The sequence below is a fragment of the Typopeltis vanoorti genome, chromosome 9 (assembly GCF_054136105.1).
Source record: "Typopeltis vanoorti isolate ZY-2024b chromosome 9, IOZ_Tvanoo_1.0, whole genome shotgun sequence".
Lineage (NCBI taxonomy): Eukaryota > Metazoa > Arthropoda > Arachnida > Uropygi > Thelyphonidae > Typopeltis > Typopeltis vanoorti.
Genome location: NC_143557.1, coordinates 44,295,651 through 44,321,582, shown reverse-complemented (window position 1 = coordinate 44,321,582; position 25,932 = coordinate 44,295,651). Strand labels below are relative to the sequence as shown.

Here is a 25,932-nt window from a genome sequence, read left to right as displayed (position 1 = left end):
TAAAAATAATTTTGCACTTATAAAAAGGTAAGTAAATGAACAGTATATGGATGTAAAAATCAATAAATTTCTTACTAGGCATAGTTATATAATTTGATTCTCTGTTAAAAAAAGTAAAAACTTCATTTATCTTGTTTGTGTCAGATATAATTTAACTGAGTATATGGCACAGCCAGATTAGTTAAACTATTAGGATAAATTCCATTCCTAAATAAAGCAGTGAAATACACCAAAATATGACAAATGGACAGATTAGTCTTATAGTTCTCCCCGCATGGGTTATTATCAGTCCTCATAAGGTCCGCGCAGTTAGCCTAGTGGCTGTGCACTTCGCAACCATATGACTGGGGAAGGAGTGTCCCAGGTTTGATTCCCGTCGAAGACGTGAGGAATTTGGGATCTTTCTCAGCCATAGCCAAGTTAGCTGGTCTTGGGCGCGGGCAGTAGGGTTGTTTCTGCCAGTTTATCTGGCGTTTTTCATCCCGCAAGCAGGCAAACTGGCCCCATGAACACACGGATCTACAGCCATAAATACTTAACCCCCCCCCATGAGGGGGCTCAACCCCAATAGGGACAAGGGAGAAAAAAAGGGAGGAAACTCCATATGAATAAATAAAAGTCCTCATAAGAAAGAATGCATAAGATGGCTTGTTACATAGAAAGAACAATGTCTGCTCTTCAGTTTCTCCACAGATTGGATAGCCTTCATTTAATTCAATAATTCATCTCTTGTAATTTATTTATAGTCTCTACATGCCACTGATAATTAACTCTTTTCCCCTGACTACCTGTAGTCTGACAAACGGTAACTGCAGAGCATCTAAGCTCACTTAGCATCCTCATCCATCTCATAAATGTTGTCTGGGTTCTAATACAATCCAACAACTAGAAGCCTCCTTATTTAATAGTAATTGTTATTTGAATAAGTACTTGATGTGGACTATAAACAAGAGACATATATGGCCTATAAAGAGTTCAGGGAGTCTGTACTGTATTTGAGAAGTGGGTGGGTTGATTGACTGATGTGTGGTTTTAAAGCAAAAGGACAGCAAAGGTCATACTGTTCCAGAATACAGGTTACAGCAGTAAATAAACATGGTATTAATAAATAAATACTTATATGGAGATAAATTAGTGAATAAGATAAAATGGATGGACGAAGTGCTAAGTATCTGCATATTACAGGTATTAATAAATAGTTATAAGAAAATAAATGAATAAATAAAATTTACAAAGTTTAGTATCTACATATAAACAAATTTAAAATCAAGTGTGTTTGAATAAACTCATTATTTGTAAAAATTTAAAAATATCATGAATTTTCCTGAGTCTGTTAACATCTGAGTATAGTGCTTAGCCAGATAAGTAAAAAGGTAATTTCTTACTCCTGTAAACCACTCAAACTCCACCAGAAAATGACTAACCGTAAGACAGGTGTTGCATTTCTCACACATAGGTGAGTCATCAGCCCTCAGTAAATGTGTGATATGACTGTGATCTATGTGGAGCCTAGCAAGAACAACTTCCCTTCCATTCCTACATTGACTAAACTGTCAATACTTAATTTCAGGCTTAATCTCATGCAATTTGTTCATCAGTGCTTCCTACCAGGAGTATTGCCATTGGGCAATTAACTTCAATTTTATAAACTAGGTATAGGCAGCATAAGGGACAGTCAAACAGTATGTCGAAAAAGTATGAACTGATCTAGCATATGTGATGTCATTTCGCTTAATTCCGATGTGGCCGTGAATCCAACACAATTGAACATCAAAATTAAGGGTTTTCATTTTCTACAAGAGTTGTAACATCTCACCAAGCACTGGATTGAATAAAATTGAAGTTAATTGCCATTGGGCAATTAACAGTTAACTTCAATTTTATAAACTAGGTGTAGTCAGCACAAGGGACAGTCAAACAGTATGTCGAAAAAGTATGAACTGATCTAGCATATGTGATGTCATTTTTCTTAATTCCGATGTGGCTGTGAATCCAACACAATTGAACATCAAAATTAAGGGTCTTAATTTTCTACAAGAGTTGTAATATCTCACCAAGCACTGGATGTGGATTATATGTTGGAGAGGAGATAGCCTGTAAAGAACTCAAAGAGTTTGTATAAATTGCACACTTTTGGTAGGAGTGTTCATGCCAATAGCTTTCATAGCCTCTTTAAAGTGCATACCAAAAGGATGGATTGCAGTCTGATGTGTGTGATATGGGACCTCCCAATGGACATACCAATATGCTAACTGTGCTGATTATCTGGGACTTTATTTTGAGGGCATAATTACGAGACAAATGTTTTTGTCTCAATGATACAATGGGTTCATTTGATTCAAAATAAAGGCTTTGAATGGGTAAGGTATGAAAAGCACCAGTAGCTAATCGGATACCCTGATAATGGATTGGGTCCAACCACCTGGATCGTGCTCTCCCTTGCAGAATTGTAAACCTGGGAGCCATAATTGAGTTTTGAACCTACAAGTGCATGATAAATGTGGAGCAAGGAACATCAATCAGCACTCCATTTAGTAGAGGATACAGTGCGAAGGACATTCAATGCTTTTTTGCATTTTTCCTGAAGATGACGAATGTGTGAAGAATGCCTTCTGTCAAAGATGAGTCCCAAAAACTTAACCTCTGGTGTCACTGGGATAATAGTTTGTCCAATTCTTAACTCAGGATTTGGGTTAATAGTGCATTTTTGACAGAAGTGTACATAAGCGTTTTTTTTTCCTGCAAAAAAACAAAACCCACGACAAAGAGTCCATGAAGAGACAGTCGATTGTTCGTTGAAGTTGCCTTTTAATGACTCTCATATTGCAGGAGTGACAGTAAATTATGAAATCCTTGACATAAAAGTAATTAAGTTTTCAGTAATTGAGTTCACTTTGATAATGAAGAGAGTCACACATAAGACAGAGCCTTGAGAAACTCCCTCTTCTTGATCATATGGCCAAGATAATGTGCTTCCCACTTGAACTTGAAACACTTGGTTGGATAGAAAGATTTTAATAAAAACAGGAAGGTGTACCCTCAAACCAAGAATAAACAGGTCTTTTAATATGTCATATGTCCAGGCAGTATCATAAGTTTTTTCATGTCAAAAAACATGGAAAATGTTCTTTCCTGAAATGTTCTCATTTCAGGAAAGCATCTCGTATACATGTTTCTAACCAGACCAAATGGTCCAAGGTTAATCGATGTCTACAAAAGCCACATTGTGTATTCGAAAGAAGTTTGTTGCTTTTTAAGTACCAGAGAAGCCCTGCATTTACCATTTTTTCCAAGACCTTATAAAGACAACGGCAATTGACTTATGCTAAGAGTCTGGAAACTATTCCTCTGAAAATATTCAGTGTAGAGAAGGAGATCCACAGAAGATGATAGGAGGTGTTTTATCATCTCATAATGGATATCATCAGGGCCAACTGTGCAAAAGTGAGAGAGGAGAAGTGCTCTTTTTAGTTTCTTCTTAACAAAAGGCTGAATTACAACTCTGTCCTCTTGGTACAAAAGCTCAGCCACTGTTTCTCTTGTTACACTTTCAAAATCAGGAGGAAAGTGTTGTTGAGATTCTGGTAAAGTTTTCTCCCAAAAGTGTCTGCAATAGCTTTGAGATCAACAATAATATATCCATTATGTTCCAAGGTAGACAATTTGTGTGGTTTGTATCTCATTCAATTTGGTTGTTTGATTAATCTATGATGTATCCCAGGATTGTTTTTGACTCTGATGTCACACATATAATGTGCTTTAGCCAGATCAGATTTAAATGCTATTAAGTTTGTTGTGGTAGGATATCTACAAAATATACTCTATGTTCCATCTTGATCTTTTTTGGCTGCTTGGTACTCTGGGTTCCACCAAGTCATTGGATAGTGCAAATTGCAATGATGTTTTTGAAATTGCTGTAGTTGCTACATGGACAATATAATCTGTTACATATTTTACTGCTTCATTGACATAGTTCCTGTAAAGACATAGTGCTAATAATGGGAAAATGATTGCTTACATATAAATTTTCTACAACATCCCACTGAGCAGAAAAAAAAAAAAAAAAAATGGAAGAAGGCATTTGCATCATTATTAATACAAGAGAGGTTATGGTTGTTGAGCATTCCCTCAATGATACTGCCTCATCTATTTGTGTTGGCACTACCCCACAGAGTGTTATGTCCATTAAAGTTACCCATTAGGAGTATGGGCTGAGGCAGTTGTAAAATGAGATTATCAAGTTCCATTTTATTTAATTCATAACCTGGTGGTAAATATATGGAGCATACTGTGATAAGAAATTCCACTGACAGGTGAATCACAACTATTCCAGAAAAGTATAATAAATTTAGTTTAATCCTTTATCCAAGTGTGAGCAAACAAAGTTTGCACCTGAAAGTATCTTCAGGACTGGGGTAAAGTAGTACAACCTTACCCCAGTTCTGAAGATACTTTCAGGCACAAACTTTGTTTGCTCACACTTGGATAAAGGATTAAACTAAATTTATTGTAGTCTAACCAAGTGAAAAATAAACTTTCAATATTCCAGAAAAGTATTAAGCTGGATATGATGGAAAGGAGTATGATTACCCACAAGGAGAGCTACTCCATTATGAGCAGAATCATCTCCAGTTCTGTCCTTGTGTATAAGAGTGATATTCCTGAAGATAGGGTCCTCGCTGGATTTTAAATTTTTCCTGTAGACAGAAACAAAAGGGTTTGTGATGTCTCTTGTGATTGATGCAATCAACAGAGAAACAGTCACAATCATAAAGTTCAGGTATGGTGAAATTATCAAATGGTGGAATAGACATAAGAGTTCAGAACAGGAGTGGTAGTAGCTAACTTCCTTTTTGCATCTTGGTATGATATATTTTGTTCTGTTTTTATCTTTTATATTTCTTTTTTTCATCTTTCATTCTGACAAAGCATGGGAATATGCTGGATGATCTCCCTGACAGTTTACACATTTATCTTATTTTTGCAGAGCAAGATTGATTATAATGCACTTTACTACCACTTCGAGCACAGTTGGCAAAGCCACTATAGGAAGTCTGGCATTCGAAGAATCTTAGTGGATTAGGAATGTACAGTCTAACAGGACAATTGAGATATCCTGTTTCTGGTTGGAATGAGCTGACCATCCCTATGGATCAAGATGCACCTCATACCTATCACCCCCACCCCAATCTTTTAGCTTTAAACATATCCTCATCAGGTAATCTAAGAGATCACTCCTCTACAGGAATTGAGTGTTTCATGGTGTAACTGTTATTGGTATTCTATACATTGATGTTGCTCTGAGTAGTTTTCGGATTGTTGCTGACATGATGTTTCTACAAGGATATCATCAGAATGTAGTTTCTTAACTATTTTGGGAGACCCTGTCAGAGTTTTTAAACCCTTTTGAATAAAGAAGGGTGATATTTTTGCTATTGGCCTTTCACCTGTTCCACAGATTAAAAAAAAAAAACTGGTACATTTATACTGGTATCATGTCTTTTGTTTTTTATTTCTGTTACTGGAAGGTGCATCAATGGTATAATTACTTGGGTGGGATTTTGTTAGGGCTCCTGAAACAATTGAAGACGAAGGATTCATGCTCAAGAGGTTTTTTTGTTCAGCACCAGAGCTCCTTACCAACATAGAGCCACACATAGACACCTAAACTGGATCCACTCTCCAGCAATCAATGATTGTGCTTGGGAGCAGAATATGTGAGTTACCCTGGATGCTATTATAAGCACCACAGCAAGCCTTCAACTCTGTCCCCAGACCATGAGGAAGAAGATTTATTGCAGCACTTTTGACCCTTGCAGGCAAACTCGCTAGCCAATTGATCCTGTCTGGGCCATCCAAGACTGCCATCTTGCTGAAGCAGAGGCCAAAGTAGTGCAAGAGTACCAAGATTCTGATTTCTGGATGTCCACGGGTCGCACTGAACAGCAAACATGGGGGCAAGGTGTTGGATTCCAGTGATGATGATAGTCTGGAAGATAGGATAGTAAAAAATACTCAGGAGAAGCAGAGTGAAGAATAGGTGAAGAAAAGCAAAGAAAAGAGGAAGAATGAAAAGGGTCAGCACCATCACTGGAAGGTCCTCTCCAACATGAAAACAGGTGCCTTACATAGATGAGTGAGAAGCAGGATAGGTAGTGTATGAATAATGGTTAGTACAGGCCTCACACATTCATTCTTTAACTCTATGGAGATGACCAAAATAATAACAACAAATAAATAAATAAAAGTAATAGATTATGCACCTTTGAGAGCAATTTTTCTTTTATGTGTTTTAGTGCAAGTATGGCATGCCTTTGTATGCAATACAATTACAGCATGCATACAATTAAGGCACTTCAACCCTTACTGGAAACAACCAATTAGGAGAAGCAGCAGATCCAACAGAACTGCCATCTTGAAAAACAATCTTTTACAAAATCGTAATAAGCGGGTGAATGTGTGTATGTGCAAATTAAAAAACTTAGCAGAATGAGGATGGAAGTAGCACAATAACAAGCAGTGTGGTAAAATATAAACTTACCAAGGTGAAAGACTATGATATTTTGTCCATTAATATTGTCTACTATAATGCTAAGCGATTGTAATCTCTGAAATGCATACTACAGGGTTGAATAGTGGTCTGACATGTTGTACTGTACATCCTAATGGGGAGAAAATGCATTATTTATATAGGGTGGTCTGGCAAGGATTTTATTTTTAGAGTATAGGTAAATGACAACTGTAAATGCTGAAGTGAAAGTGGATTCCTGCACATTGACATAAAGACTAACGATGGGTGATGTGCAAAATATACAAGTTATTTGTATTTTCTGATGGTACATGAGATCTCACCATCAAAGAAGTATTTGAAGAAGCATATACCTATGAACCATAATCTAGATTTGAGTGGACAAGCAGTACAGAGAATGTTCTGTGCTTTCTTGCATTTTTCTCTTAAGTGATATGAATTTTTGAAAGAGATATAAGCTTCTTGTCTAAAACGAGTCTTAGAAACTTGGCTTCTGTTGCATCCAATACATTAATTTGTTCAATTCTTAATGTTGGGTTAGGCTGAAAATGCAATCTATAAAAAATAACTTTTTTATAGTGAAAAACCTGCACCCATTATTGAGGACCATCGTGAGATAATCAACATCATCAGAAGTCAATGTTGCAGTTGACTTCTGGTGACAGAGCACACTGCTGATAGTCAAAGAAAGCTGTTCAGTTGTTTAGCCTTTAGAAGATTCAGCTGGATAAAAAATTTTTAATAAAAAAAAGAGAGCAGTATTCTTTGCAACGAGTTGCCCAGTATTGTACTACGTACTAGGATCACTTGCATTTGCTAACGCTAGTGTTCGCCGATACTTTATAGTTTACTATATTCGGCAAGAAACTCTCTGATTCCAATCTTTGAGTTTCTTATTCGGTTTTAAAACTATGTGGGATTTAATATCCCCTTAATTTAAGTAACGTTTTCATTGCCGAAATGAAGCTTATTAGCTCTTTATACTTAAGTAATTTATTACAATATTTAATGTGAACAATGGCCTTGCATTTCTTTCACAATTTCTTGAAATTCTGGTTTGATGGCTTCTGATACTGCAATACATTGCTTCTTTAAATTATCTGCAATGATTTCTATATGTCTACCAATAGTATTTGCTGATAAGGGAATACATTTTAGTTTATCTGCATATTCTTTTCCATGGATTATTTCTACCATTTTTATGGCAGTTGGTAAAACAAATATTTCCCCAATGGTGTGTGGCTTTTGGTCTTTTGCAATTAAGAATGCAACCTCAAGAGATGCTTCCAAATATTTATCATTAATTTTAGTAAATTTTTTTAAGTTGTTGGATTCAGAATTACATGTCTTCAAACATCGTTCAAAGAATTGTAAAGATTTGTGTTCATGTTCAGGATGTTTAGTTTTTAAGTATCTTACTAATAATGATGGTTTCATACTTCCATTACATAGCATCTCATGACACAATACACATGTAGGACGAGGTTCATTGTTGACTATCATCGATGTAAATTCCCATTTCAAGTAGTCTTCTTGATAATTTCAACCTTTCTTGGGCAAGGTTTTGTTAAGTTTCAGATTACTGTTTTTAACACTTAATTTACTGATAACGAACTTGTTTGAATAGAAGAATCAATCCTATCTTTTCCTTGTTGTTCGTCTGATGTAGAGGTACTATCATAATTATCTTCAATTCGCAGTTTCTTTGGAGGAAATTATTTTAACCATTTATCCATTTTGTGAAGGTTAATTTGTAATATTTAAATACAATTCATTTACTATTGATAATATCAAACACTTTTAAAAAATGTAAGCAATTTTGATAATATTAATTCACTATTTCTAGTGTAAATGTAAAAGTAAGCAAAAAAGGCGTTGGAATTGCACAGAAACAATATATACTAATTTACTACTAATAGTCAAATAATTAATACAACTGTGGTGTCATCTGTAGATAGCAGGATAACTAAGCAATTTTCCTTCTCTAGTTGGGCTTGTCAACACTAGGATGCACTACAAACAATGGCAATGATAAGAAATAAGAGATTTACTCCCTAGTTTTAAAAAACATGACAGCTTTGCCATGGACAATTATGTGTGCAAAGTCGCCCAATGTGCACTACTCGCAAATTTAAGTTTACAGGATCTTTATAACGTCTTTGTCTATATTAGATATATGTTTAATTGATGAAAGAAAGTAATATTCTTTATCTTTAATTAATTACTTAATATTTTTCCTATCAATATAAAACTTTTTTTGACATACCCCCACGTATCGACTCGCGTACCCCTCCTGGGGTAAGCGTACCACACTTTGGAGACCGCTGCTCTAGATAACATAAAAGATATGCACTGATTATTTTCATCAGAATCTTCCTTTACACCAACAATTTGTCAGCAATGATGTTTGGGCTTTTTGCCATGAATCTGGAAAATGATCCCTGAAAGTATTCTATTATAACATAATAGTAGCAGATCCATGGAAGATGGTGGGAGATGCTTTTTCATCATATAACAGATCCAATAGCATTTACACAGGAAAGTAAAAGTATTGTTTTCAGTTCCTCCTTAATGAATGACTGATTATGGCATTCTAACTTCAAAGAGAAATTAAGCTGCTGGTTCTGTTGACTTTGTTTCAGGATGGGAAATTCAGGAAGACATTTAATGGCATGGTTAGCCAAGTGGTTAACATATTTTTCAACCAACAGATATGGCTTCAAATCCCACCATAGGCACAGATATTTGTAATTGGCTTTAGATGGAAGATGAATTTCATCACTTCATGTGAGACCACTGTTCTGCTTAATTGAGGGGTGAAGTGGCTTGAAAACGTTCCAAGCTAGAGTGGAGGTTTCAGACTATATCATAAAATAAAATTATAAATACAGGGTTAGCCTAAAAGAAATAGACAGTTTAAGCACTTTATAAGTTGAAATTTGTTTGTTACATCAGAAAGCATGTAGTACTGTTTTATAGAAAAAACCCTCAAGTTTACGACCTCTGCTTTTCATTTGTCTTCGTGACGTCAACATCATGTGAGTGCCCTTGACGTAAGTCAAGCAGTATGGCCACTAGCCAGGTGGAGAAGGCTTTCTGCGTGATTGAATTTGCAAAAACAAATTCTGTTACTGTCATGCAGCGTCGTTTTACAACACGGTATGGCAAACAACCACCCACAAGGCAGTCAATCTACGATTGGAGCAAGAAATTTAAGGAAACTGGTTGTCTGTGCAAAGGGGAAAAGTCCTGGGAGACCACCTGTATTCGAGGAAACATTGACTCGTGTTCATGAGACTTACACTCGCAGCCAGAAGAAGTCGACAACACATGCAAGTTTAGATCTTCTAGTTCCACAAAAGACTGTGTGGAATATCTTGCATAAACATTTACGAATGTTCCCTTACCAGTTGCAATTATTGCAGAACCTCAGTGAAAATGACAAAATCCTCCGTCACTCATTCTGTATGGACATGTAGCAACGGAGTGAAGAAAGTGATGATTTCTTTGACCGGCTAATTTTTGGTCACGAATCAGTGAACAAACACAACATTCATATATGGGGAACTGAAAACCCGAGAGCTGTAGTGGAGCATGTGCAGGATTCACCCAAAGTGAACGTTTTTTTGCGCTGTATCCCATAAAAAGGCGTATGGACCATTCTTTTTCCGAGAAAAAACAGTGCATGGAATAACTTTACCTAGACATGTTATGTGAGTGGCTGATGCCTCAAATACAAGAAGACAATGACAATTTCATATTTGCCCAAGATGGTGCTCCGCCACACTGGCACCTTGAAGTTAGAAATTACCTGGATGAAAATTTGCCTCAGCATTGGATTGGACGTTCAACTGCCCAGAACATGGCTCTTACATGTTGGCCACCAAGAAGTCTGGATTTAACACCCTGTGACTACTTCTTATTGGGGTACATAAAGGACAGAGTTTTTGTTCCTTCCCTCCCTACAAGTGTGGACCATCTTAAACAATGCATCACAGTAGCTGCTGGACTGTTGACATGGACATGCTGAGAAGTGTTTGGGAAGAACTGGACTATCGCATTGATATTTGTTGTGTTAAAAAAGGGTCACACATAGAACACTTGTAACTTACCCATGTAAACTTCAGGATGTACTCTTCAAACCATGTAAGTATTTCAGCCATGCTATTAAAACTCTTCTTCCTGTAAAACTTTTAAAGTGTCTATTTCTTTTAGGCTAACCCTGTATATTAAAGATCCTTGGCATACTCATGGTACTAATGTACTATTTGGTTTACAGCATTTTGTTAGCGAGAATTATATATAAAAAAAAAAAAGGAAAAAGCAAGTTGCATATGTACTAGTCAAGCTCTCAGGTCAAGTATCAACAATTGCATTGAGATCAGCAACTTAATGCCTATTGTGTTAAAGGAGAACATGATATATATATATAGTATAATGAGGAATAGTGTACATCACATATATGTTACTGCTAAAGCTCAAAAGCTGTTAATGTGCACATTACCTAGCTAATCTGCAGATTAACTGATTTTCTCCATTAACGTGCAGAATCAAGAGTTTTCCGCATTTTACCTAGGTAATGTGCACATTAACGGCTTCCGTATCGTTAAAGTTCAAAAGTTTGTTTCTCTTATTTCCTTTCCCTACTCCCTCCCCCGTCTCTCTCCACTTTTAGTTTCGTTTCACCAGTGTCTTGTCATCGCTGGTTGTTTTTATTTCTCATAATTTGCGTCGGCTGCTAGTGCATAGCATAGCTAATTCTGTTTTCAAATTCGTTTCTGCCTGTTAGTGCGTGAATTTGTGTCGTGATTTTTTTAAAGCAGATAAATTTAGCTCCTATTATGCAAGCAAGCACCGAATTAGTGAGTAAAATGAAGAAAAGATTCTTCGCAAACCTCTTTAGCGAAGATTCAAAATATAATAGTGTTTTAATGACAAAACGAAAGTATGATTCCATAATTGAAGATGTAAAGTGAATTAAAGTTTCCAAGAAGAAAGAATCATCTCGAGATTATCGAATAATTCAAAGGTATGATGTGTTAACTGTACAAGGCTGTGAAAAACTCATTGAGCCGTTGTCCGATGCGCGAGAAAGTGTGAAAAAGTTTGTCCATGCTGAAGAATTGTTTAACATATTGTATTCTACTCATTTGTCAATTGGCCACGGTGGAAGAGACAGAATGATCAAGCAATTAAATACACTTTATAAAAACATAACCCAAGCCCAAATAAAAATGTTTTTGGATTTATGCGAACCTTGTCAACAAAAACAAAAAAGTGCGAAAAAAGGGATTGTTGTAAAGCCGATTATTTCATCGCATTTCAATAGCAGATGCCAAGTGGATCTCATCGATTACCAATCTCAACCAGATGGAAAGTTTAAGTTTCTTCTCGTATACCAAGACCACTTAACAAAATTTGTTGTATTGAAGCAGCTCACATCAAAACGGGCGGATGAAGTAGCCTATAACTTGCTTGATATTTTTCTCCTTTTTGGTGCTCCAAGTATTTTGCATTCTGATAACGGACGTGAATTTTGTAATAAAATCTTAGAATGTGTAACACAGTTGTGGCCAGAAATCAAAATGGTTAATGGCCAACCTAGACATAGCCAAAGTCAAGGAAGTGTAGAACGAGTGAATCAAGACATTGAAAACATGCTCACTACTTGGATGGCTGATAACCAAACTAACAATTGTACGATTTGTACAATTCATGAAGAATCGTGCCTATCATTCTGCAATTAAAAGAAGTCCATACGAAGCCATGTTCGGTTGTCCCGCAAAAGTGGGAATGGGTGGGCATATGAAATAAAGTAGTGTTTCCATTATTTTGAATAGAGGTTATTATACTATCAAGAGCTCATTTAACAATCAATCCACTTCTTGTTTGTCTTGAATTATGGAACGGAATGAGTTGTGGAAAGAAATTAAATAATATTTTAAAAATTTGTGATAGACAGGTTGAGTTTTAGCAAGAGACAATAAACCCCAAAACCACGAGAGGCATAGACCCATCCTATGTACACATTTCAAACATTTTTATGAAAGAATTAGAATATTATTCCTTCTTAGGTACCTGTATGGCCCTGTGAGAAAAGGCATCTAATTCTCTATCAGTGACCTACCAAAGAAATATCATTCTAGATGCCAATTAGAGGAACTTTTTTTACACCTTTCTCTGGCTAGTTCTCAAGTTAGTCAAGCTTTGGCACAGGCTAGTAGGGTTTCCTCTTAGAAACTTGGGTTTTAAACCTCATCTCAAAAATCAACTGCAGGACTTTTATTACAGTAAGATGAGTGCTAGAGTTTAGGAGATATGAGATGGAAGCAGTTGCCTCCAGAAAAGCTTTAATTCCTTAATAGTTTAAGCAAACTGTCATTGAGGACTTGAAGTAGAGCTTGTCTTCAAAAGTTTATTATTATTATTATTATATTATAAATCCTTGTTAAAAATTACAGAGCATCAATGTTGAAAATTACGTCTAAAAAAGAAGTGGGCATAATTAATAGTAACTGGCATATCAGAATATTATATAATAAACTTTATCAAATTCACCTGTTCTGCAATGGTAGATCTTTTATTAGGATCTGGGTCCCTTCCATCTAATTTCATCTTCACTCTCTTCCATACACTTGTAGCATAAGAATTTCGTTCCTGGATGACTAAAAATTAACAAATGACAAAATCTCTAATTACAATTTTCACCAAGAAATGAAAATAGCATTGATTTGAGAGGGAGAGAGAATTACAGATTATTTCAAAAGTCTAATTTTACACTGTGAATACATATGATATTATTTTTTTTAGTGTCATTAAAAAACATATTTTTTTAAATTTAACATAAATAAAGGATAAAGAAATGCATTTATCTAAAATTTTTTAAGCAAAATGCAATACACACTTTTACATAACATTAAATTATTATAAACCATCCTCATCCTGATGCCTGTAATATTAAGGGTATGTTCTAGCATAGCATAGTTGGGTAATATGGCTATGAGAAACTGGGGGGGGGGGGGGGGCTCAAGCTATAGTTGTAGGAAAAGGACAAAATCATGATATTCAAAAAAGATCATGACTGCCATAAAGTGTCAGACGCCTCCATTTCAGATATCATCAGCTTTTTTTTTTTTTTAATTACTCATGGCTTGCAGTAGGTAAGGAGAACACAGAATAGTGTCAAACATGAAACTACTTCCTGCTAAAGAAATATAACATGGAGAGTGCAGGATTAAATCTCAGTTGATGATGAACCATACTTTTTCATATATAGAGTTCTAAAGCTGAAGATTCACATAACTTCCTCTCACTGAGATCACTGAAGACAGCAGTAATATCAGCAGCATGACAATTAGGTACTATAGAAGTGGGAGGGGAAAAGTGTGCTGTGTGATGAGTGACTATTCTTACTGCATCACACAAATCAATAGCAACATGCAAACAGTAAAAGTCAGTGGATAGTATCATGATGTACATGTTTTGATTGCCAGAATTAAGATTAACTCCTATTTTCACCATAGATAGTATCATGATGTACATGTTTTGATTGCCAGAATTAAGATTAACTCCTATTTTCACCATAGATAGTATCATGATGTACATGTTTTGATTGCCAGAATTAGGATTAACTCCTATTTTCTCCTTACATGCTAGACTCAGTGGCATGGCCAAGTAACTTGGTTATTAATTAATTAAATGTTCCAACCCTAAATGTTTCAAGTTCAGTTTTGCTTCTATGACTTTCACATCCAACTTATCATGGCATAAACATTACACAACAGTTTCCTCGGCCTCTAAAAAAACCTGTTATTTTATTTTTATTTTATTTTTGTTTAAAACATTACTTCTCTCTCCTGCTCAACTCCTAACTCTTTCTAAATTTTAAATCTGACCCATTTTAGAGCACAGTTCTCATATTTGGGATGAACCCAAACCAGCCTGAAAATTCTTCATGTATACTTCTTCTTTTCAGCCATTTTCTGTCCACTGCTGGACAAAGGCCTCCTCCAGTTCTTTCACCTTTCTTTGCTCTTGGCAATGGTTGACAACTTTCCCCAATAAACTCTGACAGTTCATCACTCCACCTTCTTTTAAGACATCCTCGGTTTCATTTCCCTTCTTCTTCTAGCATAGCATAGTTGGATAATATGGATATGAGAACTGGGGGGAGGGCGCTCAAGCTATAGTTGTAGGAAAAGGACAAATATAGGAATCCATTTCGTAAGTATGGTGGTCCATCGCTCATCTTCTCTTCTGGATAAATGTACGGCCCATTTCCATTTTAGTCGCTTGTGGTGAAGAATGATGTCAGTGATGCGAGTCTGTCTTCTTATTCAGGTGTTTTCCTTCTTATCTTTTAATGTGATGCCTAGCATCAACCTCTCCATTTTTCTTTGAGTTGTTGTTAATTTATTTGCCAGTGCTCTTGTTAGGGACCAAGTTTCGCAATGGTTAAATGTCTTCCTTTTTAAACAGAGTGGGACATCATCGTTTTGAAAAATGTTTTTCAATTTTCTGAATTCACTCCAGACAAGTTGAACTCTCCTATTTATTTCCTTTTGGAGTTCAATAGGAAAGAGTTCAACATGATGTTGGAAATTTTGAGGCTCAATGAGTGTTGCACAATACAACACAAGAGTTGGAGAGTAGAAAAGCACTTGGCAACAGCAGGAAATGAGATGAAACATATCAACTAGGAACAATCAAAAAAACAGAAAAGGACAAAAAATTATATGATGATATATGTTAATTCCATGATCACAGGTATACTGCACAAGTGAACAACAGAAGTGTTTTTCCAAGATGCAAAGATTTGATACATGACTGAAGCAATATGATAAAGCAAGTAGAATAAATAGATCATATGACTGTGCTGGTCAGAAGGAATGAATAACTTTGGAAGGACAAATGCATAACTTAAGAAAGGATGTGAAAGAGTTGTTGAGTGAGATGAAAAAGAAGAGCAAAGGAGCAAAGACTGTTGCCATGGTATGGCAGGAGTAAGCCAAGGAGGTGTAGGAGGAGATCTGTGATTGCAAATAAATCAGTAAGCAGACTGTGTAGGAGAAATGGAGAGCAATATGTTGATGTAAGGGAATTCTGATGGTCAAAAGGATCTGGACATGCAAGAAGGGGTGGTGTATCACACATTTGGAAAAAAAATTGTTTTTCTGAGAAAGTGTTCATGGGCATTGTCTGGGAAATTATATGTGTCTAGGTACATAAAAGTGAAGACGAATGCATTAAATTGAGTGGCAGAAATTGAGAGCATAAGACACACAAAAAGAGCTAGTAATGAAGATACTTAATGCACAAACTTTGTTTGCTTACACTAGGATAAAGGATCAAACAAGGATATAATTTCTTGGCAGGTAAGGATCTAGTAAAAGCATCTGAGAATAATTAAAACATCTGTAAATGAGTTGACTATTAGGCTTCCAACTAGTCAGAGTGATCACGCAGTTTTGATCCAAAAGGTGATATCATATGCAAGAGCTTTGACAAAGAAGGGGGTATATAAGGCACGTGGTTATAATAAATTGATGAGGTAGCCTGAGACAGTGCCCTGGCATGAGAAACTGCATAGTAGAGGAATCAACAATACATAGAATCAGTCAAAAGGGTGACTTAAGGAATCTACATGTAGGAGTTAAATGGATGAATAAAGCAAGAAATATATAAGAGAATATGGAATCCAATATCATGAGACTCTACAGGACTATAAAGACCAGATTATGAAAAGAAGTTAGCTGAAGAGCCAAAGAGATCCAAGAGAATTCTGTTGCTGGATAGAATAAAGGCAGAAAAGAGTTAGATACACAGAAAATAGCTGAGTTGTTAAGTAATCACTTTAGTAAGGTATATATTTCAGGCAGACCTATTAGCTTTCTGGATGCTGGGAGGGAAATGGACAGAAGAATAGAGGTGGATGAGTTAGAAGTATTGAAGTTGTAACAAGAGCTTGATTCAAACACAGCAGCTATTGATATTGGTATGGATGAGATATTGGCACAAGTGCTGAAGGAAAGTGGTGATAGCAAGCAATGTGCCTGATCTAGTCGTTCAACTCGAGTCTCGGCACATGTAAAATTCCCAATGAATGGAAGGGGAGCAAGATATTCTATTATAAAGGATGCAGCAAAGACTAATGCAGTGAATTATAGCTTGATAATTATTTGTGGTGTGGTCATCAAGATACAAGAAAGACTGGTTAGGAATTGCATCCAAAGGTGGGTAAAGAACACTAGGATTGTCTATAGAGGACAACATAGATTTGTTCAAGGTGGGTCTTGCTTTGACAAACTGCTCATGTTCAGTAACACGAGCAGATTGCCAAGGAATTTTACAGCATTCCACAATTGTAATGTTGCACAAACTCAAAGGGATCCTCACTTAGCTTCATAGAAACTTGATTACTGCTTATGATAGGGTGGTTAATCCTATCTGCATTACTGCTGTGTCCATAAATAGTATGTGTTCTTCTGGCCAGTGTGTGTGCATCTGTTTTGCAGGCAGAAAAACCATTCCATCTCTGTATAATACTTGTTAATTCATCTTCAGCTGAAAAGTCCTGTTAAAGATCATCTGAACCCAGGTCTTTTCACTAAAGGACATTGTTAATGTGACTGTGGAGGCTCTAATACAAAGGGATGAGGATTGCAAAATAAACTTGTGAACGTGGATTAGAGAGTGACTGACCAATAAGGTATATCAGAGTGATGTATGATGGTACTGAGTCTATGAAGAGAAAAGTATTAGCAGTGTACCACAAGATTTTGTCTTTGGGCCCTTGTTGAACATGTGCATTAATGACACCAGGATGGGTATGTATTCACTTTACACATCATTAACGAAATATATAAGAGTATACATATGTAATAAGATTAGGAAGGCAAGAATTTCAGAGGAAAAAGTGTTGTGTAAGAGGTATAAATGGAAAAATAGTCACCAAGAACATGAGAAGTATAAAGTAGAATAAAAAAATGTGACAAATATGTGGTAAAAAAAGGAGAAAATAAAATATGAAAAGAAGATGGCAGAATAAGAGAAGAGCAAATACCAAGGGTTATTCAGTTATCATGTTCAGTTATTTGGCATAAAAAAAAAAGGATTATGTACTGGAGAATTATTCTGGTTATTGCAAATGATGGTAAGCTAACAGTGGCAGGAATAAATATTTCATTACTGTATTTCATGCTGGAGGAATGAGAACAAAGGCTACTGAAGAAGAGACTGAACATTGATAGACGTGATTAATTTCAGGTATTAAGTAAGCTTGATGTTAATAATACATATCTTTATTAATAACAACTGAGTAGACAATGATTTCACTCGCTAATCAATAGGTCATGGTTCATATCCCACTGCTGTAAGTATGAATGTTAATGAATGCTTAAGTGACAGATGAATTTTAGTGCCCAGTGTAAGATCACCATCTGACTTACTGGACACCTGCAGTGGTGTGATGAAGTTCCATGCTTAATATTTCTGAAATGAATTAAGTAACCCTTAGCTATCTCTATACACTACTCTCTATACAAAACATTTTGTATGGAGGATAGTGGGTGTATGCAAAGAGATGTCAGAGTGCATAGTGAATGCACCAAGAGTGGAAGGGTTTAAGGTGAGATTAGATAGATGCAGTGTGTAAAAAGGGGCAAGATCTCGTGATGAATCTAATGAATCTTCCAGTTTGAGTTAAAAATAATACTAATAGTAGTTTTATATGAAATTCTTTATTATCATGATGTGTATTACCTAAATTTTCTATTTATATAAGTAAGATCACTTATTAGATTATTAAATATTAGTAACCATACTTGGATTGAAAAAAAAAAAAAAAAAAAAAAAAAAAAAAAAAAAAAAAACATTACAGTGGCTATCCAACTGCTATCCTTCACCACCAAAATATTTTGTGGAGGATAGCAGTTATTTCCAATATCCTATAAACATATTTACTACAATGATATGGGATATAAGAATAAAAATAATCAAAACTGCTGCAACACTATTCTGGGACAATCTGAATCCAATTATAACTACAATATACAGTCCGTAACCAGCCGCTGCTGCAACCAAAGCTCTTGGGTGTTATGGTGAAGCTGCTTTCTCTCATTATTTTTCAATTTAACTGCAAGCTTAAAATAAATACATTCAAGTTTCATTTCAAGTCTTATAGTGAAAAAGAAATTTGGGTCAGTTTTTTTTTTTTTAATTTTAATTTTATGTTGATCGCATACACAAGAGGTTGAGAGATATAAGTACATCAGTGCTGTGTGCAGATGAGAGAGCAGTTTATTAATGTTTTTTTTTTTTTTTTTTGAAGAGCTGCATGTCGTAGTTTGAGAATCTTTCATGAGCAAGGCTGTTCCAGAGGACAGATGTGGATGATATACAAGAGGAAGAAGCAGGGTCAGTATGTTTGCAGTTGTACAGTAAAAGGATGCTGGTAGCTATTGCTCTTGTATTAACAGGTGCAACAGAAAGTGGAGGGATGATGGCTGCCTATTCACTAGAGCAGAGACCATGGAAGTACCTGTAGAACAAATGCAATGCTGAAACACTACATCTGCAAAATAGAGATTGAAGTGAATCTGTAAGAGAGAAATCATCTATGAGCCTAATTGTTCGCCTCTGGACAGTGTCAAAAATTTTAATGGAAGTACCATCACCCCAAAAGTTGAATGAGCAATATTCTAAGCATGGGTGGATTTGGGATTTGTATATAAAATGGTATCTCTCTAATCCAAACTAATAAAAACCATGCTCGTTCGGATTAGCGAATTTTCCCCCAAGAGACAACAATAATTAGCGTTTAAGACAAAAATAATAAGATTCTAATGGCACATCAATTTAATTCTGTAAATAAATGAAGTAACTGATAAAAAAAAAAAAACTACTGTAGTGTAATGTAAAACTTAAAAAAATAATACAGTACACAAGTTTATTTTAGTAAAAAATTTAGTTTTGTATGTACCTATATTGTGGAGGATTCTGATTTATTAAAATTGCATAGTTCAGTACATTACTTAATTTGGGTAAAAAATATCACTTTGTTGTATACAACACACAAAAAAGTTTCACAAAATAACACACAGAAAAAGTTTTTTTATTTCTTTGTAAAAAGTCACTGATTTTCTTTTGCTTCTTGGAAGGTAAACTTTTTTCGAATGCTTCTTCTTGTAGCTGCATTAGCAATAAAATTTTGTGGAATGGCGTATCATTCTGCTTAGCCCATTCTATACACATATTAAAACTGTCAACTGCCTCTTCATGTTTTACTTTTTTTTTCTTTGAGTTCTTTATCATCATCTTCTAATTCATTCTGTAGCATTATATTTATAATTTCAGCATCTGATTTGATTTCAAATTCAGTGATTCATGCTAACAATACAGTACATACTGTACAGTAGAAAAAGGAAAACATGAACACACAATAAATCAAAATAGGCCTACAATATAACTGTACAATCGACAGTATAAAAAAATACTGTACTGTAATTATAATAAAATAAATAATAATAGTTAAAGTAATAATTATTACATAAAAATAATAGTGCACCAAAATAATAAAACTTTTTTTTCTCTTTCAAACCGCAGTTCGGATTACTGGAGGGTTCGATCAGATAAGCAAGATACCACTGTAGTTAAGAGTTGGTTGGGTTTAAAATAGCATCTTCAACAAAGAGAATGCCAATTTCTTTGCATACTGAGGTTAATGTTAGTCCAAGCAGCAAGATCTGATATTGTCTGATGATATGTGTATTATGGAGAGTAAGGGTAGGCGAGATGAGATCTCTTTTGCAAGAGAAAAGGCAAAACTATGCTTTCGTGTTATTGAACTTGACAAGACTGTCCTTGTACCATTAAAAGATAGTATGTACATCAATGTGTTAAGGAACCAATTGTAGACGACCTCGTAGCCTGGGATGCCACAACTGAGTAGGATGAGTAGAGAGTGCTATTGTCTATAAAGTTGCAGACAGGATAAGTGGTGATTGTAAGTAGGTCATTTATATGCAAGAGAAAGACAGTACGAGATAGGACAGAGCCTTGAGGCCCTCCAGCACTGGTGAAGTCTGCTGAGCATATGTAAGTTGAGCTTCACCACCAATGCTGGAATGTGCAAGACTCAAGATATACATCTTACACGCTTGCAAAAACTTTCCTGATGTGTATAGGATGCTTAAGGTCAAAGCTAGATAACTGGGAGAAGACTTCCACATAACTTTTAAAGAATGTAGATAAACAACATAACTTCTGACCTACTGCCCAATCCTCACCTTCAAGTGGGCACCCTGTTAATAGGTATCCAACGGACAAATGAGGATGGACTTGTAATTTAAGATTTCGATGACCAAACTGTATTCTTACTAGCTTTAACCAAAATAACACAATGATAAAATTTCATACTAGCTGGGGCATTGTCTAGTTAAACAAGGCCCATGTTGTTTTCATCAGAGAACCATGGTGTGATGTATGAAAAGTCAGCTACTTGAACAAATCTAAACTCAGCATTAGTAGAGTTTAAGACTGGCATCATCAACATAAGAGTCTTAATGGAAAAGAAATAGAACCAGAAGGACTGGATAAGTACTAACAAAAAAGGCAAAAACAGGTGTAATTTTTTTAAGTAACAAATACAAGATGTTATATTCAGGTAATAACACTCAGGGAAAAGAAGGAGTTGCCATAAAGTTCAGCACTAAATACGAGATAATAATCTTGAATGGTAGGCAAGATCAAGTGGAGTGATGCAGGTAAATATCAGAAAGGGAAACTGGATAATGAGGTTTATTTATGCATATGGTTCCACAGAAATTTCTACTAAGAAAAGTGGAGGATGTTTTTGAAGCATCAGAAAAAGCAGCTGACACAAAGAAAACGTTGGTCCTTGTGGGAGACCTAAACATCTTTAAACTTCTCTCAAAATTTTCCCAAGACCTAGAAATGTTTTTGGAAAATTTAAAAAGAAGTGCAGAGCTAATAACAATGGTGAATACCTCCTGGATATTTCTGTTCAGGATATGGACTAGTTATTACTAACAGCATGTTTCAACATAAGTGTTCACAAATTTACATGGAGAGAAGAAAAGAAATAAGAAAATTCTCACTATGTTATTATTGATAATGATATCTTCCTGCTAATTCAGGATACAAGAATATATAGAAAATTTGAAATCAGAAGTGATCAACAGTTCTGAACAGGATGTAACTGAATGTTATATTGAAAATAAAAAATAAAAGTGTGTGATTACATTTTACATGGAATCAAAGCTTAGCGGTGAATAGACTGAAATATGAAAATATTATTCAAGAAAAAAAAATGAAAGAGTTTGAAAACAAGAACCAAACCTTGGGGATTCATTAGCAGACCCTGAAGAAAACATTGAATGATTTAGCCAGGGAAAGAAAAGAAAAACTCCATGGTGGTCTCAACAAGTTAAAGAGGCAGTCAAGCAAAAGAAGAAAGTGTATCAAAAGTTCCTGGCAAGTAAGTCAGCATGTGCTCTGAGAGAATATAGAGAAAAATGCAAAGCATAGTGTACAACTAGCTAAATAAAATAAAATTAGTTTAATCCTTTATCCAAGTGTGAGCAAACAAAGTTTGCACCTGAAGTATCTTCAGGACTAGGGTAAGGTGATACAACAACCCAGGGCAACTCGTTGCAAAGGTGGAGAAAGCTACCAACACTCCTATCTCAGTATCTCCTAAATGCAAAACACATCTCCATGCGGATATGTCTAATGTTATGCATTAAGGGAAGGGCCACTACCCAGACTAGTTTCGACCTTTATTGAGGTCTCTTCAGTGGGAGCCAGGCCCTAGTGGAGATACCAGGCAGAAGCATTAGCAGATCATCTCTACCTATAGGAGTTGCCATATGGTGTGCCACCCTTTTTTAATAAATTACTCTGGATTTAGAGAAAGATGTTGAAAGTTTATTTTTCACTTGGTTAGAGTATAATAAAATTAGTTTAATCCTTTATCCAAGTGTGAGCAAACAAAGTTTGCGCCTGAAGTATCTTCAGGACTAGGGTAAGGTGATACAACAACCCAGGGCAACTCGTTGCAAAGGTGGAGAAAGCTACCAACACTCCTATCTCAGTATCTCCTAAATGCAAAACACATCTTATCTTCAGGACTAGGGTAAGGTGATACAACAACCCAGGGCAACTCGTTGCAAAGGTGGAGATACTTCAGGCGCAAACTTTGTTTGCTCACACTTGGATAAAGGATTAAACTAATTTTATTATACTCTAACCAAGTGAAAAATAAACTTTCAACATCTTTCTCTAAATCCAGAGTAATTTATTAAAAAAGGGTGGCACACCATATGGCAACTCCTATAGGTAGAGATGATCTGCTAATGCTTCTGCCTGGTATCTCCACTAGGGCCTGGCTCCCACTGAAGAGACCTCAATAAAGGTCGAAACTAGTCTGGGTAGTGGCCCTTCCCTTAATGCATAACATTAGACATATCCGCATGGAGATGTGTTTTGCATTTAGGAGATACTGAGATAGGAGTGTTGGTAGCTTTCTCCACCTTTGCAACGAGTTGCCCTGGGTTGTTGTATCACCTTACCCTAGTCCTGAAGATACTTCAGGCGCAAACTTTGTTTGCTCACACTTGGATAAAGGATTAAACTAATTTTATTATACTCTAACCAAGTGAAAAATAAACTTTCAATAGCTAAATAAAAGTAATGGGAAAACTTTGGTAAGAACATAGAAAATATCAGGTTGGTGGCAAAATGTTCTGGAAGCTAATGAAAAAGGTCAGAAATGGAGAAAAGAGTAGTGTAACAGGAATCAGAGATGATAAAGGTGCCATGATAGCTGAAGATAAAGATATTCTAGATGGCTGAAGTAATTACTTTAAAAGACAGCTAAGTGAAAGAAGCAGTGACAATACTGTGGTAGAAAACATTTAAGAGGAATGCGATCAGGAGTATATATCAATACCTGAGATAGAAAAACAAGGAGGCACAAAAGCTTTACAGTGGCTACGATGTAGAATTCAGAAGGCCTGGTCAGAGGTTTGAATTCTAGATGATTGGAGTAATTCTCATAGAACCCATCTATAAAAGGGGAAATAATAATGCATTCAATAATTACTGAGGGATTTCCTTACTGAGTGTTCCTGGTAAGATTTATGCTAGTATTTCGCCTGAGCGTGTCGTGGGCATAGACACATTGAATCAGTTTAAGGCATGGCTGGATGAGCATTGTGTGCAATAGTGTGACCTCCTACGATGAGTCTCTGACTCCATGGAGGTCAAATGTTAATAATATTAATTTGGGAAAAGGTAAAATAAAAAAAAAATGTGGAAGGGAAGCTTGGAGAAGAACATGTTAAGTTCAAGCTGAATAGAAGTGTCTGGATAATATTTTCATTTTAAGACAAAAAGTTGAGAAATCATGGAAATATAAGAAGGATCTATATTTAAGTTTTGTAAATCTGGAAAAAGCATATCACAGAGTGCCATCAGAAAAGATGTTCAAAAATCTAGTTATGCTGTAATATGTGGTGCAATACATAGTCTCTATGTGAGTGTCAGCAGTTAAAATTGAAAGCAGTAAAGAAAGATGGTTTGATGTTAAATCAGGTGTGAGAAAAGGAAGCATGCACATTATCTCCATTGTTCTATATGGATTACATTATGAAAGAAAGTGGGAGACATTGATCTCAGCTCTTTCCATTATGCAGATTAGGAGAGTAAACAGATGGCATCAATGACAACATCATATTAAAAATGAGGACATCAGCAAAGTACTTGACATTGGTAGTATTCTAGAGTGTGTTAGCAGAGTAATTTCAGGTAGTATGGTCACTTAAACAGAATGCGAGTAGAAAAGTTAGCAAAGTAAGTATCAGAAAAAGTACCCAGAGGAAACCAAAATCTAGGTGGATTGATACAGTAAGAAAAGCTTTAACAGATTGAAATATAAGATCTGATAATAATGGAGTCTTAAATGATAACAGTTTAATTTACCAGAATACTGTAGAAGGAAGTTAATTGTATAACCTTCTGATGTAGTACTATCATAATATCCTGTACATTCTCCAAGGATGCATATTATGAATGCAATGATGAAGTTATAATTTTTTTATTTTTCAGTCAATTACATCATTTAAATTCATTTGAAATGCAGTTTTTTTTCTTTCTTTCTTTGCCATATAAAACAAAAAGAGAGAATTTCAAAGAGGAAAAAAACAATCAGATAGGAGGAACTATGATGTAAAGATGATTTCAATGGTTCTGCCTATTTTCATTGTCTTTCTTTTTAATGCTGATTTTCTTACCAAATTATTACAGCAGTTATTCAATTTGGTGAGGAAATCCTGCAGAATTGTCCTGGATTTATTTGGGAGTATAACATCATCTGCATAAAGTAAAGAGATGAGATTAACATCTCCAATTTCGATATCAGGTTTAATACCAATATAACAGGTGCATTTGAAACAGCTTGCTCTTAACAACTTGTCCTATGCTTTTCTAGATCTACAAAACTTAAATACGGATCCCTGTTATATTCCCATGATTTCTCAACTGTTTATCTTGATAACCTCTTTTTGGCCTGACCCCAACTAGTTCTTCCCCAAGCTTCTCAACAATTTTTTTAGTCATTTCTCAAGAATACTTGCATAAATCTTTCCAGGAACACTCTGAAGAGAAATTCCTCTGTAATTCTCATATTCAATGATATATTCACGTAAACACAAGAAAGATATTTATTTAACCAAATATTTTGGTCTGGAAATAGCAGACCCATCTTCAGTGGTATTACAAGAAAAGTTTAAAAAAATACAAGCTAGAATACTAAAAATAGATCGTTAAAAATAGAACACGCCACGTGATGTTATATCACTAAGTATGAAACGGAATATTTTGAAGTAGAGACATGATTGAAAAAAAAAAAAAAGAGTAATCTTGATTAGACTTTCCCAGATTTTTGATATAGATATACAGTCATTACAATTCAGGTAGGGACGATGGAGCAAGGCCTCCACACTTTCCTTGAACAAATGTTTGAACCTATAACCGGATCTATGTAAGAGGCGAGTCCTGGACCAAAAGATGCTGTGGCCAGTTTCAATCCCGTGTTGAGCCAATCCAGACTTTTGAGGTTTGTTGTGAAGAATGGAGGATTGATGTTCTTGGATTTTTTTTCAAGAGAACGTCCAGTCTGTTCAAAATAGGAGAGATCACAGTTGCAAGGAATCTGATAAGCTCCAGGAAGAGATAAAGCTGAGCGTTTGTCTTTAGGAGAAGGAAAATGAGAAGACAATTTGTTAATAGGTGAATATGTAGTTGTTAAATCATATTTCTTTAAAATTCTTGCGATAGGTTCTGAAATAACGGAGATATAAGGAATAGGCACTCGACGTATTGAA

At 35.5% G+C, this 25,932-nt stretch overlaps 1 protein-coding gene across 1 annotated transcript in view; it reads right to left on the bottom strand.

Moving 5' to 3' along the window:
- Positions 1 to 25,932, bottom strand: part of nonC (serine/threonine-protein kinase Smg1) — a 1,124,353-nt gene that overhangs the window by 23,814 nt on the left and 1,074,607 nt on the right. Inside the window, exon 70 of the mRNA XM_090398044.1 lies at positions 13,088 to 13,194. Coding sequence (XP_090254170.1) covers positions 13,088 to 13,194 — 107 coding nt within the window. The remainder of the gene's footprint in view (positions 1 to 13,087; positions 13,195 to 25,932) is intronic.